This window comes from Arvicanthis niloticus, chromosome 17 (assembly GCF_011762505.2).
Source record: "Arvicanthis niloticus isolate mArvNil1 chromosome 17, mArvNil1.pat.X, whole genome shotgun sequence".
NCBI classification, from domain to species: Eukaryota; Metazoa; Chordata; class Mammalia; order Rodentia; family Muridae; genus Arvicanthis; species Arvicanthis niloticus.
This window is the reverse complement of record NC_047674.1, coordinates 17617574-17636961: the sequence shown is the minus strand read 5'-3', so window position 1 is coordinate 17636961 and position 19388 is coordinate 17617574. Positions and strand designations below refer to the sequence as shown.

The 19388-nt window shown below is 51.9% G+C and overlaps 2 protein-coding genes across 3 annotated transcripts in view; one reads left to right on the top strand and one right to left on the bottom strand.

Annotated features, from left to right (window-relative positions):
- The window catches only part of Snorc (secondary ossification center associated regulator of chondrocyte maturation), a 5326-nt gene extending 1073 nt beyond the window's left edge, over window positions 1-4253 (top strand). The window contains exons 2-3 of the mRNA XM_034521901.2: window positions 3794-3976; window positions 4095-4253. Of these exons, the coding sequence (XP_034377792.1) occupies window positions 3794-3976; window positions 4095-4204 (293 nt within the window). The 3' untranslated portion in view covers window positions 4205-4253. The remainder of the gene's footprint in view (window positions 1-3793; window positions 3977-4094) is intronic.
- A 1401-nt stretch (window positions 4254-5654) lies between these two features.
- The window catches only part of Ngef (neuronal guanine nucleotide exchange factor), an 89354-nt gene continuing 75620 nt past the window's right edge, over window positions 5655-19388 (bottom strand). Inside the window, exons 4-13 of one of the 2 annotated variants that reach the window (XM_034521788.2) lie at window positions 18171-18331; window positions 16333-16485; window positions 14736-14865; window positions 13121-13195; window positions 11277-11366; window positions 10129-10292; window positions 9562-9717; window positions 8676-8755; window positions 7929-8033; window positions 5655-6580 (exon numbers count right to left, since the gene is read on the bottom strand). In XM_034521788.2, the coding sequence (XP_034377679.1) occupies window positions 6390-6580; window positions 7929-8033; window positions 8676-8755; window positions 9562-9717; window positions 10129-10292; window positions 11277-11366; window positions 13121-13195; window positions 14736-14865; window positions 16333-16485; window positions 18171-18331 (1305 nt within the window). In that variant the 3' untranslated portion in view covers window positions 5655-6389. The remainder of the gene's footprint in view (window positions 6581-7928; window positions 8034-8675; window positions 8756-9561; window positions 9718-10128; window positions 10293-11276; window positions 11367-13120; window positions 13196-14735; window positions 14866-16332; window positions 16486-18170; window positions 18332-19388) is intronic. The other variant, XM_076914855.1, reaches the window with a different exon arrangement.

Below are 19388 nucleotides of genomic sequence, written 5' to 3'. Positions count from 1 at the left end.
ACATACCTGTCACATACCTCTCTTGGCCATTCTCTAATTTGCAGAGGGTGATACTCACTACCCTTCCTCCCTTTTAGAGGGTTGCTAAGGCCTCACCAGGTCTCAATGCAGGGCTCTGGGATGGCCAAGCGCCCAGTCAACGCTCAGTGTTCGGAGTTTGAGCGGAGTTCCCAACCCCTCAGCTAAGACCAGATGAATTTTTGGGGAGAACCATCTCTTCCCAAATGTTGGGACACACCCAGCTTCTGGGGTGGGAGCAGTGCCCAGTGATGTGGCCTGAAGTACCCCTGATGTTGGGAGATATGACTTACAGTGAGTGGAGGTATTTTCCATCACCTAGGACTCCGATCCGAGACCCACGCTGCTTCCTGCCACAGTGAAGCGGTTGCCTGGCAGGGCCCTGAGCCTTCCTAGTGGCTCCTGTCCAGGTTCCTGCTGCCTCTTCCAACCCAAGCCTCTAGCCAGAGCCCCAGTCAGATTGTGCATACACAACTTTAGTGGGTGGGCTTTCTGCTCCCACAGAAGCTTTGGGAATAGCCAAGACCTTGCCTGACCTCACTTCCCTCTTTCTGCCATGGGTCCCTTCTCCCCCAAGAACAGGCAGGCCCACAGCAGGCATGAGAATGACAATTCAACCTTGAGTTTTTGGGGTTCTGGCTGTTCTGGGAGCGGGGAAATCGAAGGTTCCCAGAACTAGCCGTGGACCCACAGATCTGCGCTGTGTGTACAAGGTCCGTGGTCCTGTCTCTCCTGGGCTGCAGTCTTGTGGCAGAAAAGAGGAGATGAAGTACTCCTGGAGTTGAGGCACAGGCCAGCCTGCCACCCTTCCTGCCTCAGCCGGTGGCCACAGCCACTGAGGTAGGGGAGCAGGCCAGGTTGAGTGGGCAGGAGGCCAGGGTGGGGATGAAAAGGCTCTTCATGGCTGCACAAAGGCCGTCTGTGAGCATGGGCGCCTGGCCTGGGGACCTGTGGTTAGACCAACCGTTGAACAAACTTATTTACCAAAAGGCAAAGCAAATCGGGATGGTGGGGCTAAGGGGACAGCCTGGGGTATCCAAGCTTGTGACACTGACACTATGCCACCTCTGCCAAAGCAGCAACTCCTATGGCCTTGCTCACTCTCATGGTGTTTGAGTGTCCTGTGGCCAAGGTGGACATAACAGAAATCTACTGCCATGCCTATCACTCGCTGTCACTCAGCCTCTGTCCTCCACGCCCAGCTCCCAGGACCCCTATACATGCCTCCCAGGCCTCCTTCCCACCCTCACGCCTCTCCTCCTGGCACACTGGCCTACAATTCCTGGCCTCACCAGATGACTTGGAGGGAGCTGGCTTGCTGCTTTCTTGATGTTATAAGTCTGGAGAACATGGTGTGCACAGGAAGAGAACGCCTTGGCTATGGCCCACAGGTGCACCCCTTCCTTGGTGGGTTGAGGCAAACTCAGCCCCTGGCCAGGAAATAGGCACCACTTAGGCTGGCTGGTCCTGGCACTCAGAAGCCTTGGGCGGCTTCCCTGGCCAGATGCCTGGCACTGGAGGTGAGCTTCGGCCAGTAGAGGTGGGATAGGGAGGGGCCAGTCTGCTTGTCTATTTTGGGTGTGTTGTGAAGAGTCTCAGGACAGACAGGCAGTCTATGAAGCCCAGACCTCAAGGCCTGTTGAATGGCAGGCATGCTTGGGCTTTTTCCCCCCCTCTGTCCAGCTCTGGAGCCTGACACTAGATTGCTTGAGGCCTCAGGTCTTTCATTGTGGTTTTCAGACTATGAACACTGCCTTCTCTAACCAGGTCACTTTGACCTCATAGAGCACTCTTCATGCTTAGAGGAAGGTTGGCCCAGGTGAGAGGGAGGCCTCCTGAAGTGGGAGACAAAGGTCTTTGGGGGGCCTTTTGCCAGTCTTTTCTGAAGGGGGGGTCTGGTCTGAGGAAGACGCAGGGCACATGATGGTAGGTCTCTGCCTACAAGTTGAATCTCAAGTCTGGCTTAGGCTTGTGAGAAGCTTTAGGATAGCACCTAAGGGACCTGTCAAAATCTTATCATGAAAAGATTTCAGTTTTACAAAAAAATAAAAAATAAAAAAAAGTTGTAAAATTATCTACTGAACTCCGAACAGCCTTCACCTGGTCACCAATATTTGCCACATAGCTCCCTGGCTCCAGAGTTGCCCACATCATTTGGCCTCTGTTGTTGAGTTTAACAACAAGGACACTCTCTTTCCCAACCAGAATGTGGCTTCAAACTGGGACGTGAACCCGAGCACTGTACTTACCAGCCTTACCCAGAGTCTCTGACAGGACACAGGACCCCACCCTGTCCTGGCCCAGAACAAAGCTTCACGCTTCTTCTTCCTTTCCAGACCTTGGTGCTTTTTGAAGGGCTTGGTTATTTTGAGGCTGACCAGAGTCAGGCTTTGACTGCATGTCCTGTTTGCCCTGGGGGCTGGGGGGAAACCATGAGCAGGAACATTTCAGTCCCTTGGGTCTACCCTGAGCAGTCCTTATTCTGAGCCTGTCCACAGAGGGACAGAGGCACCCAAAGATGCCCTTAGCTCAAAGAGGTCCCTGGACCTGCAGATTGTGGCTGGGATAGTAAGAGAGGTGCAGCTTTACTGGAGGTCCCTAGGGAGACAGAGCCATCACCAGCCTGTCCAGGGCTTTGGACCACTCCACCATGGCTGTCTCCACTTAACCTGAGCCTTGACTTTCTTTTCTCTGATTAAGGATAAAGTGATCCCCATGCCACAGGCAGCTAGAATTAATGAGGTGATAGAATGATATTTATTGGGTGTCAGTATGGAATCTGCTTGGGTTGAGTGCCCCTGGATCACTTTCCTTCCCAGATAAAATCAAGGCTTGGGCAGGGACCAGCTGAGACGCTTGAGGCTAAGGGGATCTTAGGGTCTGCTGACCAGCCTGGTCTCGAACTTGTCTTGGTAAAGACATCAGTGTGATGCTCTGTAAGGCTTCAAACTGGGATGTGAACTCCAGCACTGTACTTACCAGCTTTACCCAGAGTCTCTGACAGGACACAGGACCCCACCCTGTCCTGGTCCAGAACAAAGCTTCACGCTTCTTCTTCCTTTCCAGACCTTGGTGCTTTTTGAAGGGCTTGGTTATTTTGAGGCTGACCAGAGTCAGGCTTTGACTGCATGTCCTGTTTGCCCTGGGGGCTGGGGTTTCAAACTGTATAGTGGTGTGTGTTTAGGGGAAAACATCAGGCCATGGGACTAGTATCCATCCTGTGTTTCCTGTCTTCTCCTTCACTCTGGGATCCCTGGGTACCCCAAACCATGCTGACTCTCTGCCCCAGATGCTGAGGACTGTTCAGGGTATGCAGACTGAGACCCGATGGAGTGTGGGAAGCCTGCCTTTGCTGGCTACATCCCCTTCATCTGTTCCCCCACTTCCTGCAAGCAGCAATATGCTGTCATGTGTTGAGGGAGGGGCTGCTAGAGACCCAGGGTTGGCCTCCTGATTTGAGCCTATGGTTGGTTTCTCCTAGCCTTTGCCTGAGTGGTGGTATCCTCAAAGGTCCTTGACTCTCAGCTTTTGCCCCATGTGATGGCTGCGCTGTGTCTGCCCTGGGGGATAGAGCAATCCCTGATTTTTTGCAACTGTTCCTGGCTCTCTGCCCCTATCAGTCAATCTGTCCTCTGGCTTCAATGCTCAATAGGTGTTTTGGGTCACATGTGGATGTTTTTCCCAAACTTAGAGTGAATTTCCCATCCAGGTGATCTGGTGGAGAATCCCTCCCCACAGACTACCTGAGCTCTACTGTCTAATTTTGACTTTGCAGCGGAGAGTCCCCAGGAGCCCGATCCCACCCTGTGGAACGAGCCTATTGAATTGCCCTCGGGTGAAGGTCCTCTGGAGAGCACTAGCCACAACCAGGAATTTGCTTTCTCTGGCCCTCCATTCCCTACATCTGCTCCAGCACCAGAGGACAGAACCCCTCCGGCAAGGCTGGACCAGGAGGGAGGTAGGGCGGGGCGTAGCAGGGAGAGGGGAGGGAGGAGGATGAGAGGGAAGGCCTGAAGGGCCAGGCCTGGGCTGGATTTAGAAGGGGGAGGGGTAACATAGTCCTCTGTCCTTCACAGGATCGCTTGGACCAGGCGCCATTGCAGCCATCGTGATCGCCGCCCTGCTGGCTACCTGCGTGGTGCTGGCTCTCGTGGTCGTCGCGCTAAGGAAGTTTTCTGCTTCTTGAAGTCAATAAAGGAGCCGCGCAGGCCCGTCCGCGGCGACTCTGCACCTTGTGCTCTCCTTTGTTCCCTCTGTATCCCCGGGTGTGTGAGCCCGTGTGCAAGTGCAGCCGCGTGCGAACCTGGACGGGGGCGTAATGCTGGGCCACGCCGCGTGCCTGGGATCGTGGGTGGAAAGCTCCAGGCAGGGAACATGTGTACGAGTGGCCACGTGCACGTATTGTGCCCTGAGTGAATACAGGGCGCCAGAGCGCAGGTGTCTGCTAAGTACCACTCGCTGTGCCCCCCCCCCCGTGTGCCCCTCCCCAGCCCTAAGTGCTTCTGCCTAGTGTGACTGGGGGAGAGAAGGGGAGCTGGAGAGCTTGGCTCAGGTCCACCCTATTCCTAGAGGTCAACTCTAGAAGGACTGACGTCTGATGGGGTTGTAAAACCTTTTGACCTTGACTAGGGCGGGAGGGTCTATATCCTAATTCAGAATTCCAATCCTTGTGTCTTCACCCCTCCCCCCAGGGGTCAGAATTTTCCTGACTCCAACCATTCATACTCCTGGGGCTTGGGTTACTGTCTATGCTCTCCCTGGGGGCTGTTCTTTTTCAAGCTGACCCAGAAGTTGGGGAGTACCCTAGGATAGAATGGGGTGTGTGGTGGGGGCTAGATAAGCCAGGGTAAGAGATGTGGCCCTCTGGTTGCAATGTGGCAAGTTGTCATATCCTTCCAGGGATGTTCAAGGGACTGAGTCTCAACATCACCAAGAACTGGGCTGTGATCTGTGGGATGATACTATAAGTCCAGAAGCTTGCACATGCCTGTTCTGGGTCACGCATGGCAATCAGTACATGCCTGCAATGCCAGTATTTAGGAGACTGAGGTGGGATTGGGAATTTAAGGCCAATCTGGGCTCTACTGGAAGAAACAAAACGAACAAAAAACCTGTTCCAATGCAGAACATCTGGCAGATGCCCAGTGCCCTGGACACTTTCCTAGGACATTAATGGGATGGACGTTCTGGGACAGAAACAGATAAATAAGAGTGCCTGTACAGACAGGCCTGGTAGGAACAGCAGTTCCCTGAGGAACCAGCTGACCAAGGAACATCTGAGGCCAGTGTCTGGATTGGGTAGGAAGTCTGGATGCCAGCCTGAAGTCACATCCCCTAAAGGACCACTGCTTACTGAAACCTGAGGTCTCAGTGGGCTTGGAACCAGGTGCTCATGCTGCAGCAGGAGGAGTTCCCCATCCCCTCAGAGAGCCCTTTCCCAAGTCTCTCCATAAGCAGAGGCCCAAATCCCTTTCCATCCTGAGACCAGATGTTGGCTCCTCCCTCAGGAAGTGCCTGCAGCCCCTCTTTGGGAAAGGGCCTCTCCTACTGGCCTAAAAGACTGCTCCTCCCTCCTAGCCCAGAACCAAATGCCTGGTTGCTGTGAGGATCAGGGCAATAAAGAACAGGTCTCTACCTCTTGTTTTATACAGGATGCTTCTTTTAATGCAGCCAAAAATGATATTTGCTTTTCTCAAAACCATGACCATAAAGGATGCAGTGACCAATTCATTCTGCAAAACAGCTGGACTCCTCCAGGGGCCAGGAGACACAAGTGACATCAAGCCCTTCAAGGAGCTAGAGGTGGCATGGACCCTCAGCTAAGCTCTGGGAGGGCTGCTGAGGGCAGGGCTTGGCCGTGCAAGAGAGGCTGGCAGAGGCACGGGGACGGGCAGGCAGAGGCACTGCTCACCATGCTCCCTTGGGCAGAGGCAGCCCATCGGCCCATCGGTATGCCTGGGAGACTCTTTAACAGCTTCCAAAATAGGGAAGGACACGTGCAGTTCAGGGGATCCTGACAGTGGTTACCTTCCACCTGCCTGCTGCCAGGGACCCTTGTGTGGGCCTCTTCCAGTCCCTGGAAGGTCTCTGGAGCATGCCTGCCCTCTTCTACCTCTGAGAGGCTGGAAGGAGGCAGTAAAATACTGCCTAAGTACTTAGCCTTTCGCCAGTGTGTAAGCAAGCGAGTGGCCAGGACACTAATGCTTCCACTGCGTGGGCAGGGACAGAATAGGCCCAAGCCACTCCTGCTGCCTAAGGAGGCACTGGCATTCTTCGCTCAGACCCTCTGAATCTATCAGGCATCTCTGCTGGGCCTGCTCCCCATCCCTGCCCACACCCCTTCTTCAGGCTAGAGCCTGAGCTGGGGAGGTTCATTGACGATTCCTGCTGCCCAACTTCCTGCGGTCCTTATTCTGGCTGCGCTGAGGGTCCTCCATCTTATGTACTCGGAAACATTCCTTGAGGTTCTGGGAGCGGATCTTGGGGTTCAGGATCTCCTCTGTCATGGAACTGGGGAACCAGCCTCTCTCCTGATCATGCAGTCGCTCACCAAAGATCCACCCTGCAAAGAAGTCAGTAGGGTCAGGAGCTCTACAGGGGCAGGGACAGGGGTTGGGGAGGCAAGGCTGGGGCTTCCTCTTGGCGAGGGTTCCCCTCTGTATGGGGAGCAAGGATTGAGCCATGCTCAGGAGTTCAGCATTTCCAAAGGGCAGCGGCTTGGCACCCCACCTAAGCTTAGATTGCCCCTACTGTGTGCTAGAAAGCACATGCAATGTAAAGAACCAGGCTGCAGGCTCTCCCATGAGTGGGAGCCTATTTTGAACCTTGACAGGCTACCCCAGGACAGGAGACTTGAAGGGCCACTCTTAAAAGAGGCATTTAAGAGACCAACGTAGGAGATGGCTGACCACTGACTTAGCAAACCTAGACAGTGAGCTCACCCTCTCATTGGGCACATTCTCTCAGAATCTCACCTGGAGAGCCAAGTGGTTGCTGTGGGGTGGCCACTATAAACTGGGGAGACCCCAAATCCCCAAGTGCCCTGATCTCTTTTCTCTTCTGTCTTCCCTCTCCTAGAGGTCTTTGCCAGGCTTGTTAAATGGCCTGTCCGTACCCAGCGTTCTTCAGGCCACTTTAGCTTGGGTATGAGGCAGTATACTATGTTGTAGAAAGGACAGGGGGCCCCTGGGACCCACAGAGGGAGCCTGTAGAGATCACCTGGTTTTCCAACCATGACTCAGGACAAAGGGGAGAAAGGGGAGGGCCTTTGTTCTCAGGTATTTTGATTGTCTCTGTTGTAATGACACCAGGTTCTCACAGTGTGCCTAGGACACCATAAAATTTCAGGGATACCCCTACCTTTGCCTCCTGAGTGGTGGAATTACAGGTGTGTGCCATCATACCCAGCTATGCCTGGGATTTTGATCAGGATTAGTTAATACACAGAAGTAGAAATTATGGAACAAGAACGGGGGCTGGAGTTAAGTTGGGCAGGGGCTACAGAAAAACTCCAGTTGGAGCTAATTCTGCCTGCCATCCACAGGGTGGACAGAAGCAGGGCTTCTTGACCTGGTGATCACAGACATCCCCAGAAGCTTGTGGTCAAGGTTGAGGTCAAGGGTCACACTCTCTCCTAGAGAGGCCATAGCCAAGGCTGGGAAGGAGACAACCACCTGCTAGGCCTGCTGTTAGGGGATAGAGCCTCACAGTTCACAGGAATGGAAGGAAGGCTCAGAAGTCTGAGGACAGGCCAATGGAATACTAGGCCCAGTGCTCAGGCACAATGTCCTAGGTAGTTTCAGCACCAGCAAGAATGAGGGGCTCTGCCCGCCTGCCTGCTAACTGCATCATCTAGTCTACATCTAGGCTACAGTCCTTTCTCCTACGGCTGGCCAAGATGGGGGCCTCACCATCTTCTGTCTTCTCCAGGATGTTCAGGATATCTGCCAATTCCAGTGTCAGCTCATCGGGCTGCTGGGCCACATATGGGTGCACACACTGGACCTGGGGACAGTCTGCAGGAAGGAGGAGAGTGGTATGGTGTGTCCTCATCACGGGTTCCACCCTGGTCCACAACCAACCAGCAGTGCCAGGGACAATTCTGCCAGCAACAGGTAGCTGAGTCCTATCTAAAACAGGACCCGGGACTGCACAACAGTAAGAATGGTGTCCTCTGAGAGGGAGGAGGTCACACCCCAGGGAGGCCTCATTAGACTACTGGGAATTCTGAGAAGGGAGGAAGAGATTCACTAGCCATGATGGGGCTCTCAGCCTAGAAGACAAAAGGAACCTCTTGTTCTTAGGTATGACCCTGTGAGCAGTTTGGGGTGAGGACAAGCCAGCAGGCTGGTACAGTAACTTCTTCACAAGGCAGATATACTTATGTTCCTTTGGAGTTTCTGTGAGTTATAACAATTGGAAAACCCAAAAGAACACTAGAGTTTGGGTCCAGGATTCTGTCATCTGACTCTTAGGACTCTGGAGTTTCCATCTCTTCCTTAACTATCCAGTGTACAGGGGTACTAAGCTTGATACCAGGATGGACTTCTGTGGGGCGAAAGTACCTTCCCACCAATCACCAAGGAACCCTGAGGCTGAGGCCCAGTAAGTCGTAGCCAGAGGCAACCTAGAGCCTCCTTTCCAAGTCAAGGACTCACCCAACAGCCGAGATGTGAAGGATACAAATTTGGTCCTCCTATTGGGGGCCAGTGAAGTCATCCAACGCTTCATCTCACTCCTGCATAGGAAGGGGACAGAAGTGCCTAACTGTAGAGCCAACAAACTCTGCCTGATGGTGTGAACTTGGGCCTCCAGGCCAGGTACATTCTAAGCCTGGCTCTTGCTAACACCAGGATAGCTCAATTATCCAGGGGTTTGAAGTCTGACAGTGTGAGAAGTCATCCATGAGGTCCTGCAAGCTGCTAGCTCTCAAAGGTGTGTTACAGTGAAGCCACAGTCTCTCAGCTGTGGCAAAGCTGGGAAAGTTGACATCACTTCCTGTTAATCCCTGTGAACTGAGCCTGGGGCTTCAGCAGGGAAGGGAACAACTCCTGGTGGGGTGTGGTGAGGGGCAGCTGAGCACTAAGGAGGGAGAGAAGGCTGGTTAGGAAGATCAGGAGAAAGCCAGGGCTCTGTGGTCCACAAAGCAATTCCTCCTGTCTTATGTATTTCCCCACTGCTTGGGGCTATGGAGCAGCTGTCCTGGCTGCTCAGTCATGGGAGAATAAAGGACTTGAGTCCATACAGAAGAACAAAACCGGGAGGGCGGATGTGCTCACAGGCACATCAGCTGTAAGTATGCATTTTACAAGATGGACTTGCTCTTCTTGCACACAAGAGCCCAGGACTGTACAGTCATCCCATGCCATCCACACCCCAACATGAAGAACCTGCAAAAGCCTCTACCAGAGTCCCCACAGGAAAGAGTCATGCAGAGTAGTGAGAAGCCAGCCTCCTACAGATGTATACTGAGCCCTGTTTTACCTATGGCAAAGATAAGCCTATGAGTGGTGCTGGGTGTGGCTCACAGCACTGGACACTCACTGGGAGGATGCCTTCAGCATATAGGTGGCCTCCCGGTCATCTGCATTTTCCAGCAGCCTCAGGATGAACACATTAGCCAGTGTCTGGCCCTGGTCCTCCAGCTCCTCCACTCGCAGCAGGCCCCTCGGGGCTGAATCAAATACCTGGTACTTGTCTCTGGGGAACAAGGGAGGCAGAATGAACATGTTGGTCTCAGGAGAACCTTTTGGCTGGCTGGAAAAACCAACATATGGCCCTAGCCATTTTTTTTTTTTTTTTTTTTTTACCCACCCTGGGAAATCTCAGCATGCCTGTCCCCTGCTCCTTAGAGGGATGCCCATCCTAGGTTGTGGCAGAGAAGTGGCCACTTTACTGAGCTCAGTGTCAGACACTGTGCAGGCTTTCCACATTTGCAGGTGAGAAACTGAGCTCATTCAGGGAGGCTCCATCATGGCCTATAGCTGGGCAAGAGCAGAGCAGGCCTTTGAAAACCTGACCCTAAAGACTGCTACACTGCTGCCTCAGTATCTCCCACTGTGGTCAAACTTTGGCTGGGCCCTCTCCAGTGCCCGTCAGTGCCAGGCTCACCCAGGGATCTGCCGGCAGATCACCAGCAGGTCATTGAAGAGGAAGAGGTAAATTTCTCTGAAGAGCTTCTTGGTCCGCAGGGTGCGGGAGGTCTTGGGGCCGGACATCTGCTGCAGCTCACCCTGCTTCAGCAGCCACCGTGAGTGTGAGATGATGGGTACTGACTGGGAGAGGGAGGGGGTGTCAGGCAGCAGCACCTTTGTACCCTGGAACCCTCCTGAAGGTCCTACACATGCCACCCCTGGAGTAAAGCTGTGAGACAGTGTGCAAGGACTGTGTGGGGCCATCACACTACCAGCCACTGGCCCTGCAGTGAAACAGCAGCAGGGGTAAATTTTCATACATGTCTTTTGTGTGTGTGTGTGTGTTGTGCATGCGTGTACATGTGCTCCTGTGCATGTGTAATGTGTGTCTCTGTGTGTGTTGTGCTGTCTGTGTACCTACACTTGAGTTTCTTTGCTCGTGCCGGGGCTTTGGTATTTCCATGTGTATTGGTGTCTGTGTGAATGTGTGTGTGCGTGTATGTATGTGCATGTGTCTGTGTGTGGTGTGTGTGTGTGTTCGCATGTGATCATCATCCCATCAGGCTCAGCTTGCTTGAGATAGCCTGCCCCACAGGATAAAAAAAGTCAGGGCTGCAGGTGCAAGCTGTTTTCCAGGATTGCTGGGAAGTCAGCAGTCAGCCAAGCAGGTGCAACTCCAGGAGGTATCAGAAGATTCTTCCTATCCTCCTGCTAGCTAAGCTCCCAAACTCTGACCTCTGGGGCCCTTTTAGTTTTGCTCATGCTAGACAGGTGCTCTCCTCCTGAGCTACATGAACAGGGCCCTCAGTAGGCACCATGTGCCAATATAAGTTGCCAGAAATCCAGAAAAAGGAAGCTGTTTGCAAATCCCTCAGCACTGAGAGACCCTTGAACAAGTCCCTAGCCCCATACATTGACTGCTCAGGATCACCCAGATAGTAACAGTGGCAGCTATGTACAGGCAGGCAGCTGGGGGTCCATAGCTCTCAGGAGGTAAATCTGGGCAGAGTGCATGATATGATGACTGGCTTCCACCACTGGGGAGGGTGCACAGGGTTGCAGGCTGAATCACTGATGTCCCTGGGTAATGTGGGCATAGGATGAACCCAGATCTTGCAGACTCACCTTGATCTTAAACTCCATCTTCTTCTGAATGCTGATCATCTGTTCTGTACGGCTCATCTTCCGGACACCCTCGTTGCATGCCTTTACCACCTGGCACAGGGAGGACTTGTCAGGTCAGCCTTCCAGGAGGTCCCCAATGACCACTGAGACCAGTATGTTCAGCAGCTGTCACTGACTAGCCTCAGGTTGGCAAGAACTCTTTCTCTACCACACTCTGGCACTAAGTGAGGATGCACTGTGGTCTAGGGCAGTGGTTCTCAACCTGTGGGTCACGACTCCTTTGGGACTGAACGACCTTATTACAGGGGTTGCATCTGCTGCAGATACCTACATCACAATTCATAACATAACAAAATTTACAGTTATGAAGCAACAACGATAATAACTGTATGGTTGAGGGATCACCACAACACGAAGAATTGTATTAAAGGAAGGTTGAGAGCCACAGGGTCTAGAGGATAATTTATCTCCTTGTCCTTGACTAGAAAGCCAACCTCCCAGACCAAGAGGAAGGGGTCTTTCTTCTCAGCTTGACTAGGAAAGGCTCCTCTACATTGACCTCTCACCCCCTAGGGGTGCACAGGCTCCCCACTTCCCTGGAAGGCAGCCAGGAACCAACAAGCCATTAATGCTATATTTCTCCAGGTCCCTGGGCTCCATCTCCAGGATCAGAGCCTTTAATGGCTCAAGGGGTCTAGGACAGAGCCTGGCCTGATACAGGTGCTTCATCAGTGTTAATAAGTGCAAAGCAGAAAGAAGCACATGAGGCTGTTCCTTATAGTATAGCTTAGAGTGAGAAAATCTGTCACCAACTTCAGTTGTTCATTAAGTAGCACTCTCTGAAACAATATATCTATCAGCCCAGGGCTCTGAATCACATACTCAACTGAAGAGCAAAGACTGTGCTTTAGACACAATCTCTGATTTGAAATCAGTATGGTGGTAATCTCTCTCTCTCTCTCTCTCTCTCTCTCTCTCTCTCTCTCTCTCTCTCTGTGTGTGTGTGTGTGTGTGTGTGTGTGAGAGAGAGAGAGAGAGAGAGAGAGAGAGAGAGACATCTTTGCTATTTTCATTTTGCTTAGCTAGTTTTCTGAATTTTCTTGTATTTGACCATTAATTACTTTATGAATAAGAATAAACCCTTCTTTTTAAAAAAAAAAAAAAAAAAGTAAGCAAGATACACCAAATATCTCTTTCATCAAAAGGAGAGGAGAGAAAAAAGCAGAGAAGAGTTTAAAATAGGAAACACACCAGGCCCCTGTCACACCGCTGGGACAGCCCTCTGGAGCAGGCAGGCCTCTGGCAGGTCAGAGATCACTAGACCCACCCAGGGTGCTTCTGCCCAATAGGGCCTAGAAAAAAAGTCACATGGCTCATTGGTGGGGGCCAAGTGCCCCAAACAGCACTTGACGGGCACACAAGGCTAGAGAAGGCTGCTGGTGCCCTCAGACAACCCTTCTCTGCCACAGGGAGTCATCTAGGAGGACCAGGAGTCTAGGACACTCCTAGGCAGGGCTCTGGGTCAGGCTGTACACCAGGCTGGACCCTGGAGGATGGGGGTAGGGGGACAATAGGCGGCAACAGGCATGGGGATTGCAACAGTGTCCTGTGCTGGTGAAGAGGGCCAGGCAAGTGCCTCCTCATACAACCTGGGCAACTGAACAGAGTGGGGCACTGCAGAGGAGGCTCTGACAAAGCCACACCACGTATGAATCCTTCCCCTCAGTGCCGCTTCTGGACTGCAAAAGTAAATCTCACAAATCCCAGAATAAATAAACAGAAGACTAAGAGATCACAGTAACAGAGGTCAGCAGGGATAGTGATCTGGAGGGGAAACAACTCACCATTTCTAGCTCCTTGTGGGCATCCAAGGCTGTGCCCTCACGCTCAGACCTCTCCTCCACTCTCTTCAGGATGTTCTGAAGGCAAGACGGACTGCATTACCTGACCTCTCCCTCCCTTCTCCCCTCCTCCCTGGCAGTGGTTATCATCTCTAGGGTGCAGCTTTAAAGACGCGACACACATAGCCCCTCACTGAATACCAGGCCAGGGATGGATGCCTTGGCCCAGCATGCTAATGGGAAGCCCAGGATTCAGTGGTATGGGTTCCAAGGGCCTGTAGATTCTCTATACCAATGTAGAGCCACGGGCCCATTGAGAGCAAAGCACAGAGGCAGTGCAAGCAGCAAGGGACCCTGGTCACTCAGGCAGGGGTAAGGGCTAGCTCTGTCCCCAAGTGAGGCATAGTGTTTACAGAGGGCACCAGATCCTTCCTCCCTTCCTCCCTCCCTCCCTCCCTCCCTCCCTCCCTCCTTCCCTCCCTCCTGGGGTGGTCACTGGGGGCTGAGCCATCATTGTCCTGGAGGCTTTGCTGACTGACTGGTCTTTTGACTGTAAAATGTCTTTTCTCTGTTCCTATAGTTTTCTTCACTTCACAGTTAACATTGCTTCTTGGGCCGAGTATAACCCTGTCTACTTTTGCACTGGCTGCTTTTGTGTCAACTTGACACAAGCTGGAGTTCTCACAGAGAAAGGAGCCTCCCTTGAGGAAATGCCTCCATGAGATCCAGCTGTAAGGCATTTTCTCAATTAGTGATCAAGGAGCAGAGGACCTAGCCCATTGTGGGTGGTGCCATCCCTGGGCTGGTGGTCTTGGGTTCTATAAGAAAGCAAGCTGAGCAAGCCAGGGGAAGCAAGCCAGTAAGTAACATCCCTCCATGGCCTCTGCATCAGCTTCTGCCTCTAGGTTCCCACCTTGTGTGAGTTCCTGTCCTAGCTTCCTTTGGTGATGAACAGCAATGTGGAAGTGTAAGCTGAATAAACCCTTTCCTCCCCAACTTGCTTCCTGGTCATGATGTTTGTGTAGGAAGAGAAACCCTAAGACAACTTCCCTTTGTGCCTACTCTCACCCTCTGTAGCAGCCACAGTGAACCATGGCAAATGCCAGCCATTTCAGGTAAAGATGGAACCTGAGACATATCCCCCCCCCCGCCACCACCCCCCCCCAGCCCATGTCTCTGCATTTTTGCCATCATGCTTTGTGAGCTCAGCGCTGGCCCTGCTCCTACGAATCTTGTTTCCCCAGGACCTTTGAACATTCAGGTTTCTCTACATAGTGTGTTCTTTCTTCCAGATGTTGATGCAGGTGGCTCCTGTAAGCTGAACCTCACTTAAGTCTTGCTTGTGTTTCTTGACTCCTCCAATTGGCAGTAGCCAGGCAGGCACCCTTGACTGGGTTAACTCATTTCTAACACTCAAAGCTATGCCCACTTTTCTGGTTATGTCTGCCAATCTTTCCTTCTGGAATATAGCTGAGCTCTCCTTGCTTGGAGCACAATAGGACCCTGATCGGCCCTTATTTAACAAATGGATTCCATAAGATATTAACAAAGAGGTAGAGGGAGCTAAGGCTTGGACAGGGGAGCCCTGTAGAGCCCGGGGTACGGTCAGGGGTCACACCTGGACCAGCAGCTTGAGTCTCGTGATCCTCTGGAAGGGCAGGATGAGGAAGGAGGAGAAGGGCAGGCCCTTGCACTTGGGGTCCAGCTCCAGCTGTGCGATCAGTTCCCGGAAAGCTGCCTTCTCCTGTCTGAAGATCCAGACACAGAGCTCAGGCCCTGGAGGTGTGAATAGAAGATGCTTCCCCCCTTCTTCTCCCTCCCCCTCCTCATTTTTTTTAAATGGAAAACAAACTGTTCGTGTAAACGTCAAATAACAATAGTGGCTCCATATGCCAGGCCATGAAGACTTGGCAAAGCATGATTTGTGTGGGAGGGGTAAGAATCCCATTGTAGCCAAGGTTATGAATCAGACATACAATTAGATGACTTCAACCGGCAGGAAGCCTAGGCAAGGTAAACCCACGGAGAGATGCAACCCGCAGCAGGCTCGAGGCACCTGCCAGGAGAGCCTGGGCTATTTTTTGACTGGTGGGCTTGGCCACGTGGCCCAGTGCTGCTCAAGGCCAGGAAGACAACTGCCAGAGGTAGTTGCAGAGGTATTGCAGGGTAGCAGCAGAAATCAGGGCAGCCCATATCGTACCTGCTGCCAGTGGGAGCAGATCCCCCATCTGAACCCAGAGGGCAAAGTTACATGGGGTGACTAGCTAGCTACCCTCAAGATTCTTGGGAACTGCAAGACACAGACACCTATTCTGCTCACTGCTTAATCTGAGAAAGAGCATGTGGTTCCCACCACCTTCCAAATAGTCACTAATGTCCACGCCAACCACGTGGCTTGATAGAAAAGCCATCGAATCCAGATGCTATTTGGACAGTGGGCATGCGGCACACGGAAACCTTTCTGGCTCGTCATCTACAGCAGAGCCTAGAAGCCATGGGGAAACTGACTCTGCCACAGATGACTAGAAACCCTGCCTCTGTGCCCGCTGCAGGATGCTTCTTAGTGACTGTCACAGAACTGCCACCTTTGACTCACAGGTTCTCAACACAGTGGCTGCTGCCATGTGCCAGGCAGAATTTGCCAGCCTCCTCAGGTGACCTGTATAGCTTTGCATGTCCTAATGAGGCCCCCAACCTTGCTTTTGTTCTTAGGGCATTCCAGAGACCCCTGTACCCCTGTGTCTGAGACTGTAAACCTGGTCTTGCTTCTCCACTATAGGTTCTTATACTAGAGAGACTTTTGTTTTGTTTTGTTTCATTTACACGGGTAGGCACCAAGAAGGAAGCCCTTTCCCTGTGGTCCAAAGCAAGGTCATGAAATGGGAGACTGGCTCCCAGTACCCATGCAACACATGACCAGCCAAGACTCCTTTTTGACATGGTCACCCATGTTTCCAATGTTCTAGACCTTGATCAACCCTGTGCCTATACATTCTCTCCTACAGGGATTTACTGGCTGCTCCGGACACAGGTCTGGAGGCTTCAGCTGACTCCCCTGGAGCACAGGCAGACTACAGGTTCTCTAGTTTCACCAAGACTCTCAGGGAACACGCTACAGTTGGATGCTCTCACCCACCTGGCTAAATTGTATGACTTAGTGTGGCCCTGGGGCATGCCCAGGCAAAGATGGCAGAGCCTGGGCAAGGAACACTCACAGGAGCTGCTTGTATGTCCTTTCCTGGTAGGTCTGGTTACTGACGTAGGTGATATAGACGGAGAAGTGCTCAGCCGCATAACAGTACACGATGTCGCACACATCCGAGATAACAATGTTCTCCTCCATACGGTGTTCCAGCTCCAGCAAAAACCTGCAAGAGGCAGAGGCTGGGCTGAAGGCACCTAAAGGCACCCGGAGATCAGTGTGCTGGGCTGGATAGACCAGCACTCCCTCTGAAGGTGGGTGGGACTCTGCATGTTAGTGGTATATCTAAACACAAGAGGGAACGGCCGTGGTTTTAGGTGGATAACATCTCCAGGAGTATGCAGAGAGAGAGAGAGGGCACAAGGCTCACCTTTCTCTCGTACATGTGTACTGATGTGTTTGCAGGTGTAACAGAATGGTGATCAAGCTGTGTCTCACAATGGTCCCCTGGGTACTAGGAGAGGCAGGGACTGAATGAACCTAGACCAGTATCATGCCCTCCACTCATTAAGCCAGTGGCCAACGCATGGGGAGTGTAACATGAGGAGCTCTCTACTTCTGAGTTGTGGAATTTTTTCAAATTAAATTCAGAATTGGTCTGTAAACAGCAAGCTCACGAGTTGTTCTGGCATCAATGAACAATCACCCCAGAAGTTACTGGAGAGGAGGCTAGGCAGGAGGCTGCCAGGAGAGGCAGAGACTCCGAAGAAAAGGTAAGTGTCAGTGCAAAGGGGGCAGCTGGAGGGCCCATGCACAGACAGCAAGGGCAGTCGGGCTTCCACGTGTGACACTGAGTGACTCTCACTGAGGGGAGGGACGTCTCTGCCATACCCTGCCTAATCTGAATGTGGGAAGCTGGCCTAGTGCTTCCCATGTTGCTGGGAAGTGCTCAGTGAACCCTTCATCCTAATTCTCTCTTTTTCTTCCTCTTCCTCTTCTTCCCCCTCCTCTTCCTCCCCCTCCTCCTCTTCTTCCTCTTCCTCCCCCTCCTCCTCCTCCACCTCTTCCTCCTCTTCCTCCCCCTCCACAGGAGCTCACTTCCTCTTTTGCCCAAGTCCAACCTTGGGAAACAGATCCTACATCCTTTCCTGGATTGCTGGATGCCTCACAGGAGAGAAGGAAGCAGCAGTCTGGGTTCCACTGGCAGGGAGCTTGGGTTTTGGTATTTCCCGGTGAGCAGTTGGACATTGTCATGAGACCCATACGAATTTGCATAAGATTCAACTCAGCATCACTCTAACCAGTTAGGAGAGTCCTCCAACTCACAGTACCATAAAGACACACAGGCCTCAAAGGCTAATGGGAAGAGACCCAGGGGTACCAACTGGCCAGCTTGCTGGAGAAGACAATGGGCCTTTTGGTTTACATCTATGTGTATGCACACTTGTATTTGTGTGTGCACGTGTGTGTGTGTGTGTGTGTGTAGGTCAGAGGTCAAAGATCAACTTCAGGTGTCATTCCTCAGGAACCACACCCCTAGTTTCTTTTGAGACAATCTTTCATTAGTCTGAAGCTCACCAATTAGGCTAGACTGGCTGGCTAGCTCTCCAGCCAGCCCCAAGGATTCTCCTAGCTCCCCAACCCTAGCACTGGAATGACAAGTGAACCCCACCACCTCTAGCTTTCATGTGGGTTCTGGGATCAAAGTCAAGACCTTATGCTTGCAAGACAAGCATTCTACCCACTGCGCCATCTCCCCCGTGCCTAGATTCACAACTTTATCAACCCTATTTCTTTATGTAAAAATCCAGAACATTCAAAGGCATAGAAGCCTGACTGGTGAGCATGGGCCCTGGTTTCAGCCACACACTGGCATGGAAAAGATGGAAGAAGGTGGCCTCCAGTGCTCACCGCTCACTGACAGCCATGACATCCAGGACATTGGAAAAGAGGATGTGGGCCTCGGACGGATGCAGGATCTTCTTCAGCCTCTCATTCTCCATGAAATGGGACACCAGCAGGTTCAGGCTCTTATAGTAGGAGGCCTCGGAGGTGACCAACTCGAACATGGCCTGCGGAGACACAGAGGAGACCCTGTCATGATTGCTAAGAAGAGCTGAGATGTCCTTAGATGCAGCCGTCCTGACGCCTGTGGCGGCAGCTGTGTGGCAGAAGCCAACTCGCCCCGGTGCAAAGGAGAAAGCCCTTCTTTCTTGGCAAACACACTGTCACAGCCTGCCACCTTAACGCCTGATGGCAAGCTGGGGGTCAGTCTATGGAAGAAGAAACAGTATGAGAGGCAGGCCTTATGACAGAACCAGATGGTGACAAAGATGACTCTGGCCTGAGTTTATTGGTATAGAGATGGGCAAAGCAATCAATAGTGAGCAGGACACTGCCTGCCCGCCATTTTGCAGGAAATAGGTCAAGATGCCAATCCAATCAGGAAAGGTGGAGTTTGGGTGACTTTTATTCTTTTTTTTTTTTTTAAACTTTTTGAATGATTTGAAAAAATCCTCAGTAAGCCTCTATTATTGTTGTTTTAACATCTGATTTTATAATGTAATTTTTTTTTAAAAAGCAATTTTCATTAAAAAAAAAAAAAACAGAAAAACACAAAATTTTACTTCAGCCTTCAGAAGTACTTTCTCCTGTATCAACATCGACTTACCAATGTGATGAATTCAAATCTTCCCTGCAGCAGGCCTGGATAGATTGCCTTTAGTGCTTGCAAATAACCTACCCCCAAACCAGCAGGAACCACGCCCACTGTCTGTCCCAGCACTCTCCACTGTCTCCTGACCCAGGGCTGGTTTAGATGCCTGAAGTAACAGTGTGGCAGGTTGAACTATTGACCCCTCCAAAAGTAGGCTCACTCCCTGGTCTTCAGGACCAGCAACTGTGCCTTTGAGTGAAATTGGGTCTTGGCAGCTGTGCTTAAATTGAAAGTCTTGAGGTGAGACTATAAGACAGTTCCGGATTCAGGGTGGGTCCTACCTCTACTTCGAGGTGTTGAGATTTGCTTCTTCTGATGTGATAAAATATCAAGTTTGTTTGTTTGTTTGTTTGTTTGTTTGTTTGTTTTTTCGGGTGGTGGTGGCGCACGCCTTTAATCCCAGCACTTGGGAG